Raw genomic sequence first — 15,840 nt, forward strand, 5'->3', positions numbered from 1 at the left:
TAGTGACCACATTCAGTTATCTTGGTTCCCAGATCTCTGCTGACGGCGACTGCAGCCATGAAATCCAGAGAAGCCTGTTGCTCGGTAGACAGGCAATGTCAAACCTTGACAAGGTTATAAGGTCCAGAGATATAACACTAGCAACAAAGATCCGTATTGTGAGGGCTATGGTCTTTCCAGTTGTGATGTATGGATGTGAGACCTGGACCATTAGAAAGGCTGAATGGTAAAGAATTGACTCTTTCGAATTATGATGTTGGAGGAAACTTCTTAGGGTTCCATGGACTGCAAAGAGAACCAACAGATCAATATTGGAGCAAATAAAACCAGATTTCTCCCTGGAAGGTCTAATGTTAAAACAAAAGCTGACCTACTTTGGACACACAATGCGAAGGCATGCCTCGCTGGAAAAAACATTAATGCTGGGGAAGATTGAAGGAACTAGAAGAGGACGTCAGAGGATGAGATGGATCGATGGCATCACAGAAGCAATGTGTTCCAACCTGGAAGGTCTATGGGAGAAAGTGCAAGACAGTGATTTGGTTCATGGGGTCCCAAAGAGTCGGAACTGACTAAATGAAGAGGGAGAGAGAGAGAGAGAGAGAGAGAGAGAGAAAGAGAGAGAGAAACTGTCGTAAAGAGCAAAACTGACCCCCTCTGACACAACATGCAGCTGAATCAAACACACTTGATTTCAATGGCTGGTTCACAATCCCAGTTACTGGATCCTACCCCTCATCAGCAGATTTTTTTGAACTGCACAGACAGGAATTACTGTTACAACACATTCTCCACTCCCGAAATCACCCTGGCCTCATCTACAGTAACTTACTGCCCCCACACCATCCATCCAACAGTTTCCATCCCGACTGTCCTATCCCTTCCTCCCTATTCATGTGCCCTCACTCTCATTGTGTGCTGCCCTCTGCCAATGCACCTGTCCTCCTTTTCCCTTCCCTTCTCTCCTCCCACCTTCAACCCCTCCCCAAACCTCCCTGACTCACAGCCTCCCAAAGCTGCGCCTGGCAGTCTTCGTGAATGCATATAGGCCCTATAAGCTCTGTCAGATTGGTTGATTTGGGGGAGGGAACCAAACAGCATGTTCATCAGTCCCATTGGATTAGGGAAGGATGGGAGAGGAAGTTGGCTGTGCCCTTTCAAACTAACCATTCTGACATTTGCCTGGAACAATTTAGGGAAATCAAACTGGAGGAGGGTAGCATGTGACCGTAATGGATGGCGGAAGCTCGTTGGGAAGACCAAGGTTCATCCTGGACTGTAGTGCCGAAGAAGAAGAAGAAGATTTAAGGAAATCACAGAAAACCTAAATCAGGATGGCCAGACTTGGGTTTGAACCATAATCCTCCCAAAAGTGAGTCCAGTATGCTCCGTCAGAACACACTCTTCTCTCCCCATACCTGTACCATGCTATCCCTTCCCCTTCACTGCCCCCTCCATACTGCTGCTTTCATTTGATGTGACAGTTGCATTCCAGACTGAGGTGCCAGAGATGATGGTGGTCATGTGTGCATGAGGTGTGCTTGTTTGTGTGAATGAAAGTGTGTGCAATATTTATTATTAACTGATGGCTTTTGAAATGAAGGCTACTGATATTTTCTCCATTTTTTCAAAGTTGATTTTGTTGTGTGTATGTACTGATATAGCCATAATTATCTCTTTCTCAGATAAATTTTATTTATTTTCTAACAACCAGATTAAAGACTGAAGTCATATTATCAACTGCATATATTTGCTCAACTCAGATGCGAAATGAAGATTATACAGAGATGTATTGCTGCAATTCACAAAACCACTGAACAGTTGTATTGGAAGTTTTTTTTTAAAAAAAAGTTATATACAAGCTGTCATTTAAAGTCAAGTATCATGCACTATGTTGGTTTAGTTCTGTTAATCCATTAGCATTATCACCGCATTATTCTTTACACTACCTTCCCTCTTGGCAAGCAGAGGTGTTAAGAACAATTTTCATAGTTCCTCCTCTCTCTTATCCAGTTACAAAGTTTTGTTTATGTTTAGTGGTCTATAAACAAAAGTGAGAAGGATCCCTGCTGCTGAATTCACAAATTTAATTTACAAAAATTTACTATAATAAACTAAAAAGACTTCTAAATTCTTTATATAATTATCTGAAGAATTCAGTGCAACAATATTTTCAAAAAAATTTAAATCTATTCCATCATACCTTTTTCTTTTTCCTAAGTGTGGATATTGACTCTGAGGAATCTTCCAACTTCTCCCGTTGTTCTATCTCAACTAGTACTTGGGAGAAAGGACGGCTTGCCATTTGTTCCATCTCCACAAACAATCTCTGTCAGAGAAAGAGAAAAATTTTTGATATGCAATAAGAATGTTCCAACTTATAATTTTACTATTACCACAGTTTTATTGTTTTCCATACCTGTCTTCTTCTGTACATATCATACTTCTGCTTGATCTTCCAGAGAATAGCAGCTACAAGAAGTAAGAGTAAAAAACACCTGGAAATAAAATATAAAATTGTGTCAAGTGAGAACAACAAAATTTCAACTCAGATGCGGGCAACTCACAGCACCTCTTACTTTAATCTGTACACAATTTTCTTACTGTTTACTTGCTTCTTTGTTTGAACTTCTCCCTATTTAATTTCCTTCTTGGGTCTAGTACCAGAGCTGAACAGAAGCCAATGTAGTACTCAAAATAAAGAATAAGCTTTATTCTTACATTCACAGATTAGTTGTTACATACCTAAGAAACTAGCTGGGCAAAAATGTCTTCAAAAGTCTTCCTGTACCTTACTAAATGTTAAACACACAGTAACATAATATTGCAAAAACAAACTAATTGCACTCTCAAAGCACTAGCCAAAGAGGTTATGAAGTCAAGATATGGAATTCCAGAATGAAACTTTCATTCGAAGTTGAAGGTGTCCTTAAATTTTAACTTATAAAACAGATTAATAAAGTGTGTCACTTTGGAGATCAAATCTGCTGTCTTTCATCATTGAGTGAAGCTCTTATTGACTGAGCTATCCATATGTGACTTATGACCTGGACCCAAGCTTCAACCAATGCATTCCTCTGCTGCTTACCAAACTCCATGGACAAACTATTTTAAGTGAGTAATATTTCCTGGTTAAACGATCCAATTATCATTCTGTCTCCAAGTCAATTAGCAAATAATTAAATAACACCAGAGAAGGAAAGTTGCTACTCACCATATAGCAGAGATGCTGAGTCGTGATAGGCACAACAAAAAGATTCACACAATTATAGCTTTCGGCCATTAAGGCCTTTGTCAGCAGTAGACACACATACACACAGGCACACACACACTCACGCAAATGCAACTTGCACACACATCTGCAGTCTCAGAGAACTGAAACCACACTGCGAGCAGCAGCACCAGTGCCTGATGGAAATGGTGACTGGGTGGAGGTAAGGAGGAGGCTGGGGTGGGCAGGGGGAGGGATAGTATGGTGGGAGTGGCGGACAGTGAAGTGTTGCAGTTTACATGGAGGACAGGAGAGAAGGTGCAGAGGGGTCTACTGCTGACAAAGACTTTAATGGCCGAAAACTATAATTGTGTGAATCTATTGTGCCTTTCGCTACTCAGCATCTCCGCAATATAGTGAGTACCAACTTTCCTCCTCTGGTATTGTAACATTCCATCCTGGATTTTCCATTGTTTGAAATAATTAAATAAAATATTTCATCTTTATATGGATTACAACTAGCTGCTATTTTATCATTCATTTCTTTGTAATATAGTATATGAATGTTAATTCAGTGTGAAGATAAGCCTTGTGTACTCAAACTTCAAAATAAGCAATCCTGACAGCAATATTACAAAAGTTTAGGTGTGTAGAATTTCGAAAGTAATTGTATATAATTCTTGTTAACAGTTCTGATCTATTTTCTTTTACTTTTGAAGAGAAAAATTATATTTTCAAATTCACATGTGTACTGGCAAAAAGACAAGATTTGTCTACAAAATGCAGAAAAATTTCCATAGTTTATTCCACCAAATGAACTTTTTAATACTAAACCAAAATACTGACTTTTATTGCTATTTTAGCTCCAATAGAAGTCAATATGCTCCCTTTATAAGTTTTTGGCACATTATTTTCCTCATCATCTACAGGACGAGCAAATATGAAGGATCAGAAAACCCTTGATTCTTTAAAGGATCGAACTCCTACGTATAAAACAGCTTCTAAAGTCCGATTACTTCCCAAATGAGTTAATGAGTAAAATATTTGACTTTAAGCATGTAAGTGAGAAAAGTTTAAAATTATGCTTAAAGTTTGTTGGAAGTCATGAACTGCTATCATTACCAAATACTATATGAATACAGTCCACGTACTCTGCACTTCTTTTTAAGCAAAAACCAGGTTTTCAAGAATCTCCATGTTTATAACACCACATCTCCTGAACTATGTGTCACATAATGCTGTAATTTTGCAGGTACATTCTGTTATAATCTTTAATCACCAATAATTGCGTGGATATTCAAACACACTCACTTAGAAACAATAGCTGGTTACAAGATAACAACTCAGTATCTCTTATTCGACTGCCGTGCCATGACATGCGGCCGGCGCCATTCGTAGCTAGGTGACGCTCTCGCTCTCAGCCGAGTTGCGGAGCGCCTCTATTGCCGTTTGCGCGTACTGTCATGGTGGCACTGTTAAATGTCGTGGCACTGTCACAACACATTCAGTGCTGTATGTGGATAACTGAGAAAAAGTTTTGTGAAAGTTTGAAACTGTGTATAAAGTTTGTTGGAAGACATTAAGTGCTCTTACTCTCAAATACCAGATGAATATAGTATGGGTATTTACACACAGTCAGTTACGTTGCCTTAAGACAAACATACTGTTTCTAATTGTATTACTAGTCTTATTGTGTCTAACTTTTAATATAAAATAAAAACTTTTATTGAGTATGTTTGTTTGTGTGGCCATTTTCTGCAGCAGCTGTTAACATCTGTTATTGTAAGTTATCTGTCTTGAGCTGACTGCAATGTAATTAAAAAGAATTACACCAGACGCGTTTCGCTTTACTTACAAAGCATTTCCTGTAGTGTTCTGTAAATTGGATACATATGTTTGTGCATTTATTTTTTGATTCTTTTAGGTTAAAAACAGCATTTTCTTTATGACTTTCATCTGTAAACTACTTACAGTGTTTCTTTACATAGTCTGAACCTTCTCCTCTTGCTAGCAGTGGTTGATGTCGACAAGCTTCATTTCACATCTGCTGTTTTTGGCATTTTGTGTTATTTTCTGCAGTGCACTATTTATAACTGACTTTCTTAACTGTTTTTCATTCATCACTACTACAGTGTTTATGCCTATTTGTTTGTTTTCGTTCATGTTGTGTGTGTTGCCAACCTATGAAACGATTTGGTGTGTGTGTTTATTTCTGTATCACAAATCAGGAATATACCAACTGAAATGCAATACTTGTAATGGAAGATACATAGGTCAAACCAGGAGGACATTTGACACCAGATACAAAGAACATGTAAGAGCATGAAATACAGCACAAATCTTCAACTTTTGCAGAACACCTACACCAACACCAACATAAAATTACAACCAGATACACAGACATGGAAATCATAAGGATAAACAACAACAACAAAAAAACCATCTCTCTCTCTCTCTCTCTCTCTCTCTCTCTCTCACACACACACACACACACACACACACACACACAATCATTTCATAGGTTGGCAAAATCACAACATGAACGAAAACAAACAAATAGGCATAAACACCGTAGTAGTGATGAATGAAAAACAGTTAAAGTCCATTATAAATAGTGCAGCACAGGAAAATGCCAAAAACTGCAGATGTGAAACAAAGCCTGTCGACATCGACCACTGCTAGCAAGAGGGAAAGGTGCAGACAATTTAAAGAAACACCATAAGTAGCTTATAGCTTGCAGACTAACTTCATAAAGAAAACACTGTTTTTAACCTAAAAGAATCAAAAAATAAATGTACAAACGTACGTATCCAATTAACACAATGCCACAGAAGATGCTTTGTAAATAAAGTGAAACACGTCTGATGTAATTCTTTTTAATTACATTGAAGTCAGCTCAAGACATAACCTATAACAACATATCTTATTGAGTACATTACGATATTGTATTTTTAAATTCAGTCAATAATCATACAACATACTGAAAATCAAATTATTGTTGCCACTGGAAACTGTTAGGTAGGCAACCTGTATGTGGTACTGTGTCCCGGGGTGTACTTTAGTAGTATCAATGTGAAGTCTTTGTGAACCAGCAAACTTCATTCCAAACTGTTCTATTAAAGCCACCAACTCATCACTGTATTAATTATACAGAATAGGTTTGAACCCCTTGAGCAACAAAATGAAAACAATTTTAAGTTTTTACATGTCTTTTCAAGAACTGTAGCTTTTTACAGATTGCCTTGGCTTCTCTGAAGAGTTCACGAACAAATTCACCTTTGTATTGCAGTTTAAGAGTAAATTTGTTTGAAGTTTCTGCTGGCTTCTATAGGGAATGTTGAACAATACTCCCACTCATAGTCTTGTACCTGACTAATTGTTTCCTCTTTTGTCCATAAATTCTACATTTTCTTTTCTTCCATCAATAAACTGTTTCAACGTTTTACCTTTAATCAACTACCCATTTCAAACACTCATTACGATGGCGGTGTTTACATGCAATTTCCAAAACATTTTTTAATTTAATCAATTTTGTATGAAACATATTTGGATTAACATGCTATGAAGTCACATTAAAATTTCAAAGATTCATCTCTAGTTCTATTGCCTCCTATTCACGAATGACTCCAATCAATCTCTTCCAATCACAACTGAGGTGCAGTGTCAGGACATACTCCAGATAATAAACTCCATTTAAAGCTTACAACATCTGAAAAATGTATTGTCTGTTTAAAACATACATTCACCAGTAGTTTGTCCATTTACTGACAAAATCAACTATAGTTCTCCTGCAATATTTAAGTCTGCAGCAATTCTTCAAATAAACATAGGTACTTGTGCAGTACCAATGCCTCAACACTGTGATCCAAATCAACTATAAATTGTTCCAATCTAGAAATTTACTACTTATTATTCAGAGTGTTATCCAAGTAACTGTTTACAGGACATTATATATGTGCAACATGTGGGAAATTCTTTTACTGAGTTTTTCTGTTCCAAATAGCTGGTTAACAACTTTTTTTAATCACTAAATTGACATTGAGAATGATGTGATATCTTCCTGCTTCAGTAAGTTGTCCTTCAAATATTGCATCTAATCTCTCTTTAGTCCTCCAATTTTTTATAAGCCGAAAATATTTAACTGTTTCTTAAAAATGCATTTGTTGATGATGGATATGGAATTATTGCCTAACCTTTGCTGATATATTTGTAAATCTTACCCAGCGATCATAAGAGCAAGGATACACTCTTAACAAAATAATATTTTTTTCTGTTCAGATATCTTAAGATTGAAGAGTCTTTTGCCTTTTTTCCTCTTTTGTGCCATACATACTGGCATGGGGTAAAACTGATTAAGTGATAACTAAAACTGTCATATAAAATTATCTCTTACTATAAAGATGCTGAAAAGAATGTAATATCAGTGCAGGCACTGAACTGAGGAACTCAGAAATGCAACTAGTGAAACAAAATATCGTAACAACACAACAGGTTTATAATCACTGTTACTTAAAGTGAATAACAAACTGTGGTAGGAGAAAATGTGGCGAGTTTTCCACAGGCCAAATACAGGTGACTTAATGCTAACTGGTAGAACAAATTATGTTTTTTTTTTATAATCACAAACTAAATAAACTAAGTGGCCTTTGAGAGAGAGAGAGAGAGAGAGAGAGAGAGAGAGAGAGAGAGAGAGGCAGGCTTTGGACCAAGTCCTGATGTGCACACTGACAGTGCTGTCAATAACTGCAGTCCAATATTTTCTTCTGGCAGTTGTCGACAGCACACATATTTTTCACAAAATTCATACATTACATATTATGGAAATGGAAACTTAGGAATGCAGCTATTGACACCGTCATTGACAAACATCAATCAGGTTCAAGTTGGAAAATAACATTACATGGTATTATAAAGTGACAAAAAGCGCAGCATACATATAGCTGATGTATAAATAGGTCAACAGCAACTGTTATTCATTTTGTGAGATAATGTGCAATTGGCAAAACATATTTATGAATCACAGGTTCATAGAATGATGTACCATGCTCTGTGCTGGTATAATGAATATTAAATATTGTGTACTTCCATTTAATTTTTGGCAAAACAGAAATTTTGAGAGCTTCTTCCAGAAACAATCAATGTAGTTCTTCAGAATACGAGGTGTGTTAAAAAATTATAGAACCTTTGGTTGGCAGAAATACAGTTATTAACTTGGGGGCAGAGAACCTTAATCCTTTTGAAGAAGTCTCGTTGGTAATGGACATACTTTTCCCAGCAGACCTGCCATTGTTGGAAATAATACTGGAATGCGTCTTTTAGAATGGTGATCACCTGGGCTGTCTTATCTTGACTCAAATCATGTTACTTTCAGGGGTATTTCCAGCTTGGGAAATAGCCAAAATCTTGGGAAATCCAAAATTCACACAGAGCCATGTCAGGAGAATTTGGAGCCTGACTAGCCACAGGAATGTTGTGTTTAGTGAGGGAATTATGTATCAGATGCACTGAATGGTGAGTGTATCATCATGATGAAGCTGCCAAGTTTTTTCTGCCCACAGCATCACAAATGTGATTGACTTCCTTTGCGATGGTTTTGCACTGTAGTGATCACTCATGATGCACCACTCCATGAGAGTAGAAGAAAATGGTCAACTTGACCTTTACACTGCTGCAGACCTGCGCTTCTGTTTTGGCCTCGGAAATGATGTTTCCACTGTGGTGACTGCATGTTGGTTTCTGGGTCACACCAATAAACCAATTTCTCATCCCTGTGATCATGGTGTACACAAAGTTGAGGCCACTGTTTGCACAGTCCAGCATGTCCTGCACAATTTCCAGATGGCACTGCTTTTGATTCATTGTGAGCAGTCTTTATACATATTTTGTGGACATTTTCCTCATGCACTATTTACCTGTCAAAATTGATTTTACCAATCCAATGCTTAGCCCTACCTCGTTCACAAAGTCTCAACTCTTATATGATGTTCTTCCATACCTCAAATCTGCACTTGCTCAACAATATTGTCATGTTGACTTCATGTGGGTCTGCCTAAATGCAATTCACTGTGCACTGATAAGCAGCCATCTTTGAAGTGGTTGTAAACACTCCTTTATCTGTGAGTTTCTCTACATTTCAACCTTGAAAGCCTGTTGAACCTTGTGAATGGGTTCCACTTGAGTATCACCAAGTTTATAACAAAATTTGATGCCATATCTCTGCTCAGTTTGTTCTGAAATTTCACCACCTACTGGAAAGTGATGAGCATTCTCTCCATGTTCTCAGTCATGAGCTGACTGCCAGTGATCGACTCTTTCTGATGACGGGGAAAAAAAAAAAGTCACGGCTGCACATGGGTGTCCCCTTCCATGTCTCCACGGAAGAAAATCTCCCATACTTCATTGGTTTACACATGAAAGAAGAATGTTCGATACATTTTGAATACCCCTCCTAAAACAAAGTCAAGCAAAAGCTAAAATGTTTTAAAATTTTGTGTAATTTGAGATAACTTCCGCTGCAGCTACAACAGAATAAATGGAAAAAGTTTGGAATGGTACTGAGACAACAAGGCTGTGGCACTGCAAAGGCTCCACACAGAGTAACATAAGCACTTTAACATAAATCTCAAAAAATTTTAAAATGCTGTTACATTTAAATTGTATGTTGGAATAGGACTGAAACTAAGCCCTTCGTCTCGAATGGGAAGCACACCAACCAAACGATACTTCCAAGCACAGCTCATAATCTTACAAAGAGGATGACGATGGAAAGGTGTGGATTTGAAAAATAGTGGGAGACAGTTACTTTAATGCCATAAAGACTGCAAGAAATATACATATATGCTGGGCACCAACTTTTATAGTAACAACACCCAAATGATGACACAGGGAATGGTAAAAGATCTACTGTAAGTATTTTTTACTTCAGACTATTGTATGTCATGTACAGGAACATAAATAAATAACCCCCCCCCCCAGGATGCCGCTAATTTAATATTTATTTAACAGCAAAGCAAAAATGAAATACCAATCGAACAGACGCATTAGCAGAGACATTAACTAGGAAGGTGCCGACAAATGAAGAAATTTTTTCAGATTCATTTTTTGATGTACTGTTTTTTGTTTTTAGTAGTGGAGTACAGTCGAAGTTTTTCTCGTAAGAGAATGACGTGCATTTTGTAAAGCAAAAAGTACTGAAGTCTAACTGTATTTAAATGTGCATGAATAACACAATATTTGACCAATATAAAGCATTTGTATTTATGGAAGTATGTGAATTGATTTATATGTAATTACGACTGGCGCCAGTGCCCACGGAGTCCTTTAGCTGCCTGCATCTTCAAATATTTCGGCGAAGTCCAAGCGTCAAAGGAGATTAAGTTAAGCACAGACAATTTTTGCAGATGCATATATACTATACATATAAATATATTTTATTTAATTACATTACAATTGTGACCTGTGTGCCAGGACTTCTGGGCACTGGTCATAAATTGTGTTTGTTAACTATTGTTATAATCAGAAAATTTTAAGACACTGTTATAAACTGCTAAAACTAATTGTCAGTATTTTCTGTTTGCTTGAATCACAATGGGGAGTGAGTATTACAAAAAGGCAAAAATTGGACCCAGGTCACGTAAAATTTTCCTTAGTATGCGGTTTTATTCGGCGCAGCAAAAGGTAGGACGGCTATGCAAGTTGCTTGCATGGTTACACTTGGTAGCACATCCTTTAATGTAGATAGAAACCTTTCCTCACTATCTCCTCCCTTCAATTTTATTGGCGAAAAAAGAAAAAAAAATTACAAGAAATTTTCAGTGTGATACGTATTGTCAGTAAAACAAAGAACTGTGACACAATAGTTTGAGCATCGTAACAGATGACAAAACAGGCTTTCACATCACGTAATTTGCATTTATCAAGTGTGGAGGAAATTTTTTAACATGTTGTTGAAATTTCTATTTCTTACAAATTCATATAATATGGCCAAAAAATAGAATCCCATTATTGATAGCAATACCAAAAATGCAGAAGATGGCATAGAATTGCAAGATCAAACAATTAAAGTTCAGGCACCATGCATGACTACTGCAGAAGTTTAAAGCAGATCAGAGATGTGTGTTGCACGAGTGACGAATGATAACGACTCTCCAGCACAAAATATCCTTGACGACACAATGTTTACCATCTCCCAAAGCGACATACCGCTCATGAATGAAACATTGGAGAGTGAGGAAAATATGAATCTTGACAACACGTTACAAACACCACTTAGTCACAACACAAACATTAACTTGGGAAGCACAGCAGACAGCAACCACAGCAGTACAAATGAAGCACTGCTGTGGCAGCTATTGTCTAACATGAACACGAAATTAGATGGTAGCAATACCTTTCAGTGATATAAAATACGATATGAACACCAAAACTGATAATTCGACACAAGATATGAACACCGTTACACATGATCTAAATGCAATGAAGCAAAAACAAAAACAAATATTCAAGGATTTGCAAGACACAGTCTCACAGAAATTCGACGATTTAGCCAAAAGTTTTTGCATTGAAATAGACGAAAAATTGAATGATGTGAAAACACAGATAAAGCATGAAGTACTTTTTGAAGTTAACAGTAGCATTACAGAGTTAAAACAGAAGGTAAATTCTTTTAATGACCATCACGACCTAGTAGAACAACACATAAAGAAAATCACTGATGCAAACATACATATTGAAGCCAAGCAAAACCACCTGTGTTAGACAGTAAAAAAAGTAACCACTGTCATTAACAAAATAAATAAAGACTATGAAGGTGTACCTCTAGCTGTAGAAGAGCTTACTTTAAGGGTGGCGACATTAGAAGTTGACTCAGCATGTGTTAAGGAGAGAGAAGATTAATGAAAATCTGAGTGATATCATTAGTCAAGCTGAAGCAGGTACGTTAGATAAGTTTAACACCATTGCAGAGAAGTTGGTAACCGATTGTTAGATAAGGGTAACACCATTGCAGAGAAGTTGGTAACCAATTTTAAGTTATACACAGATGTAGTAGAAAAGGCTATTCAGAAAAAGGAAAATGAAATTGTGAACAAGGTAAACATTAACCTGCAAGCCGCAGAAAATAGGATCCGCAATCTTTTGTAGGAAAATATCGCCAGGTCTCGAAATATGAATGTAAATAATACACAAGCTACAGTAAACAAACCACAACGTGTTGCTATATATTCGCAAATTGTCACGAGTCCTACAGCAGGTACAAGTGACAGTTGTAGATTACAATGTGTAAACATACCCACAGCTCCAATACCTGAACAATTACCAGCCGGAATCACAGGTAACAACCATAACGACAAAAATATGACCGAAACTGCCATTTGTTTATCAACTATTTTTGCAGACGAAGGTTTGCTGAGGCATCAACAATTTCCTACATTCACTACCAAAGATAAAATAATAATTCCCGTAGTGTTTATCAGTGCTTTTCATCATGTGTTTCCACACAACTGGACAGAAGCACAGAAAATCAGATTTGCCGTAGGATATACACAAGGTGATGTGCTCTTATCGGTAACTGACGTGGCAGAACGTTGCAACACTTATATTCAATTTGAAAGAGCTTTCCTCGACAAATACTGGTCTGAGGCAGTGCAAGAAAGACTCAGACACGAGATTTTCAATCCTACACAATTCAATGGCAAATACGATAGCCTCCGTGGTTACTTTGAAAAACACCTGAACAAGACACGCTACTGGACGAACCCAATATTGCAGGTAGACATGTGAAAATTTTTAAAAAGTTGTTTACAATCGCACATCAGAGAAAAATTACCCACAACGCCCAAGCACGTCACTGAATATTTCCTGTCAGTGACACTGAATATTTCCTGTCAGTGACACTGAATATTTCCTGTCAGTGCTCGATTCAATTGACTTAATCTATGAGGGAAGACCTGTACCCCATAGCGCAATAGAAGAACAGGCACCACAACAACATAATTACGTAAATCAGTCAATAAAACGTGATTTAAACATGCAGCAAGGTTGGTACGCATAACACCAAAATTACATACCGAGAGGCAATGAGTATGGTAAAGGGAATGGAAAAAACAAACGGTTTAAAAGAAATTTCCAAAACAACACGGGTAATTTCAACACACGAGTGAATTACAATTCACCACCAAAAGCCTCTATGCTGAACATAAACAGGAACAGTCAGCCGCAGCAGTGGCCAATGTGTGGCAACAATGCCATGCCTTACGGTGTACTGCAGCCAACTTTTGGGCACCAAAATAACCGCACAGCAGCTAACAACACAAACTGGCGAAGTACACACACAGTGCAACTCACTGAAATTTCTCCAGGTAATGAACTAAGTCACACTACTCCGTCGGAGAACACCAATCGGTAGTAGTACAGCCCCAGACTATTGACCTCTCAGGAAGTGGAGGCAAGGCACAACTACAAACATATTTCATAATATTTGACAAACGTGGTGACATCAAGGACAGTTTGTATCAGCATGAGTTAGATAGAGTAGATAAGGTCAAGAAAGATCAAGTACAAGCAATCATTAAGGTAAAAATATTTGGCATTGACACACAGTTAATTTTAGATACAGGTTCAACTACCAACCTAATGTCAAATAAATTTTTTTGTGAATTGAAGAGGAGAGGTAAGTTCCCAATATTTCCTGTACAAAATTGCAAGGAGTAAACTGCTACCGGCAGTAAGACTAAATTGGTTAAGCATCAAGCGCTTATTCCAGTGCAAATTGAACATTTCACAGTGAAGTGCAACTTCCCTATAATTGACAAACTAATTGTTAATTGTCTTATTGGGATGGACATGTTTAGAATGTACAAAACACAGACTGACATAGGTTATGACACAGACCACTTTTATGTAAAGGATCAGATCTTTTCTATAGATTTAGTCAAAACGCTCGATGAAAGTATCAAAAACAAACCAGAGTCAAATGTCATAGTAAAGTATTCCTTTCCAGCTGTGTACTTCACAAACCAAATTGATACTGAACAAGAAGCGAACACTGAGGTTAGTTACGAGGTTGTAGAGCAGAAACTAAGTGAATCACAGGTACTAAATGAGGGGCAACGACGAGAACTTTCTAACTTGTTATTTAAGTATGCCAATTTTTTCAGTAAGGAGCCAGTAATCAAAGGCTAAGAATGTAAATTTAAAGACTATTCACATGAAACATTTTGTGTAATGTCAAATACTATTCAATGAGCAAAACAAGAGGCAGTAAGGGAAGAGATCAATCGTATGATTACATGGGGAATTATACAGCCTTTATTTTCACACTATTGTAGTCCAATATTACCAGTAAGCAAACCAGATGGTGGTTCTGCAAGATTAGTTCTTGATGCCAGGGGTATCAATAAGATTATAGTACCAATACGCATAAGATCAGACAATTTGTTTTACAATACGAAATATTTCAGTATATTTGATCTCAAAATGTCTTACTGGCAAATAAAGTTCCATGAAGAAAGTCGAAAATATAGTGCATTTGTTTGTGGGGACAGAAGTTACAAATTCCGTGTTCTAACTTTTGGACTGAACATTAGCGCAGGAGTGTTTATATCTGCATTGGACAAGGTTGTGCCCTCCCCTTCTCTCTTTGCTCCGTTTCTTTCGCTGATGTTTTCTCTTCTTTCTTCCTTCTTCGTACCGCGGCTCTATCTCAGGGTTTTCAATGCAGAAATGTAGTGAGAAGGGAGCACATGTGTGTGGTGGTTCATGATATCGTAGTGCTGTGAGGGAGTGTCACTCATGCCTCTGGTTTGAGAATACTGATGACTGAAGCACGAACATTTCTCAAAAGGAAAACAGGTACATGCTCTCTTTTCTTTTAAAACTACAAATAGTAGCGAAGCTAGTAGTATCTATCATTCTACTAAACTGAATGAGCGCGACACCATTGATGAAGTTTCAACCTCGAATGAAGTTTATTAATACCAATTAACTGAAATAAATAAAAAAAAAAATCCAATCCAGAAGTCACTCATAGTTAGAGTAACTAGTTTCTGATGTGTGTGTAGTGGTCATTGATACTTAAAAGATCGTTTCGATAATTATATCACTGGCCGTTTATGAGTTGCTAAGGAACTTATCAACAAGCTGACTATACAATGTCATATCCCGACAGTAAATTGCTTCTCCCTTGCTTTAAGCATCAAGACTATTACTATGCCACTCATATAAGTCTTTGATAGTTATTATCAAGCTAACGTCCGTAAATTGCAGTTAATGTTACTGAATCATACACGCGATGATAACGACCGATATCCATGTATCTTAAACTCCACGCCGATATTTGACGATCCGCGCGCGATTTGTTTGGACCAAAGTCGGGCCGTGGTTCCCTAGAATAAGTTTTAAATCAACTCCGGGTTGTAAATTAACAGTTCTATGTCCATTCATGAAAGTTACAGCAGATCCATACTCGACAACTACTGGATCGCGCACTCGAGCAACACTGAAGTTTTTGTTCTTACAAACAGAAAACATATCATGCATAAGGCAACAAGGTTTTTTGGAAGAAAAAAAAAAAAAAAAGAAAAAATCTTAAGTTGATAGGACGTCATGGGTCACTACTGGTTTCGACTCTC

The 15,840-nt window shown here is 37.3% G+C and overlaps 1 protein-coding gene across 1 annotated transcript in view; it reads right to left on the reverse strand.

Annotated features, from left to right (window-relative positions):
- Nucleotides 1–15,840, reverse strand: part of LOC126174932 (attractin) — a 281,000-nt gene that overhangs the window by 33,875 nt on the left and 231,285 nt on the right. Inside the window, exons 20-21 of the mRNA XM_049921387.1 lie at nt 2,420–2,498; nt 2,204–2,329 (exon numbers count right to left, since the gene is read on the reverse strand). Of these exons, the coding sequence (XP_049777344.1) occupies nt 2,204–2,329; nt 2,420–2,498 (205 nt within the window). The remainder of the gene's footprint in view (nt 1–2,203; nt 2,330–2,419; nt 2,499–15,840) is intronic.

Source organism: Schistocerca cancellata, chromosome 3 (assembly GCF_023864275.1).
Source record: "Schistocerca cancellata isolate TAMUIC-IGC-003103 chromosome 3, iqSchCanc2.1, whole genome shotgun sequence".
In the NCBI taxonomy this organism is placed as follows: Eukaryota; Metazoa; Arthropoda; class Insecta; order Orthoptera; family Acrididae; genus Schistocerca; species Schistocerca cancellata.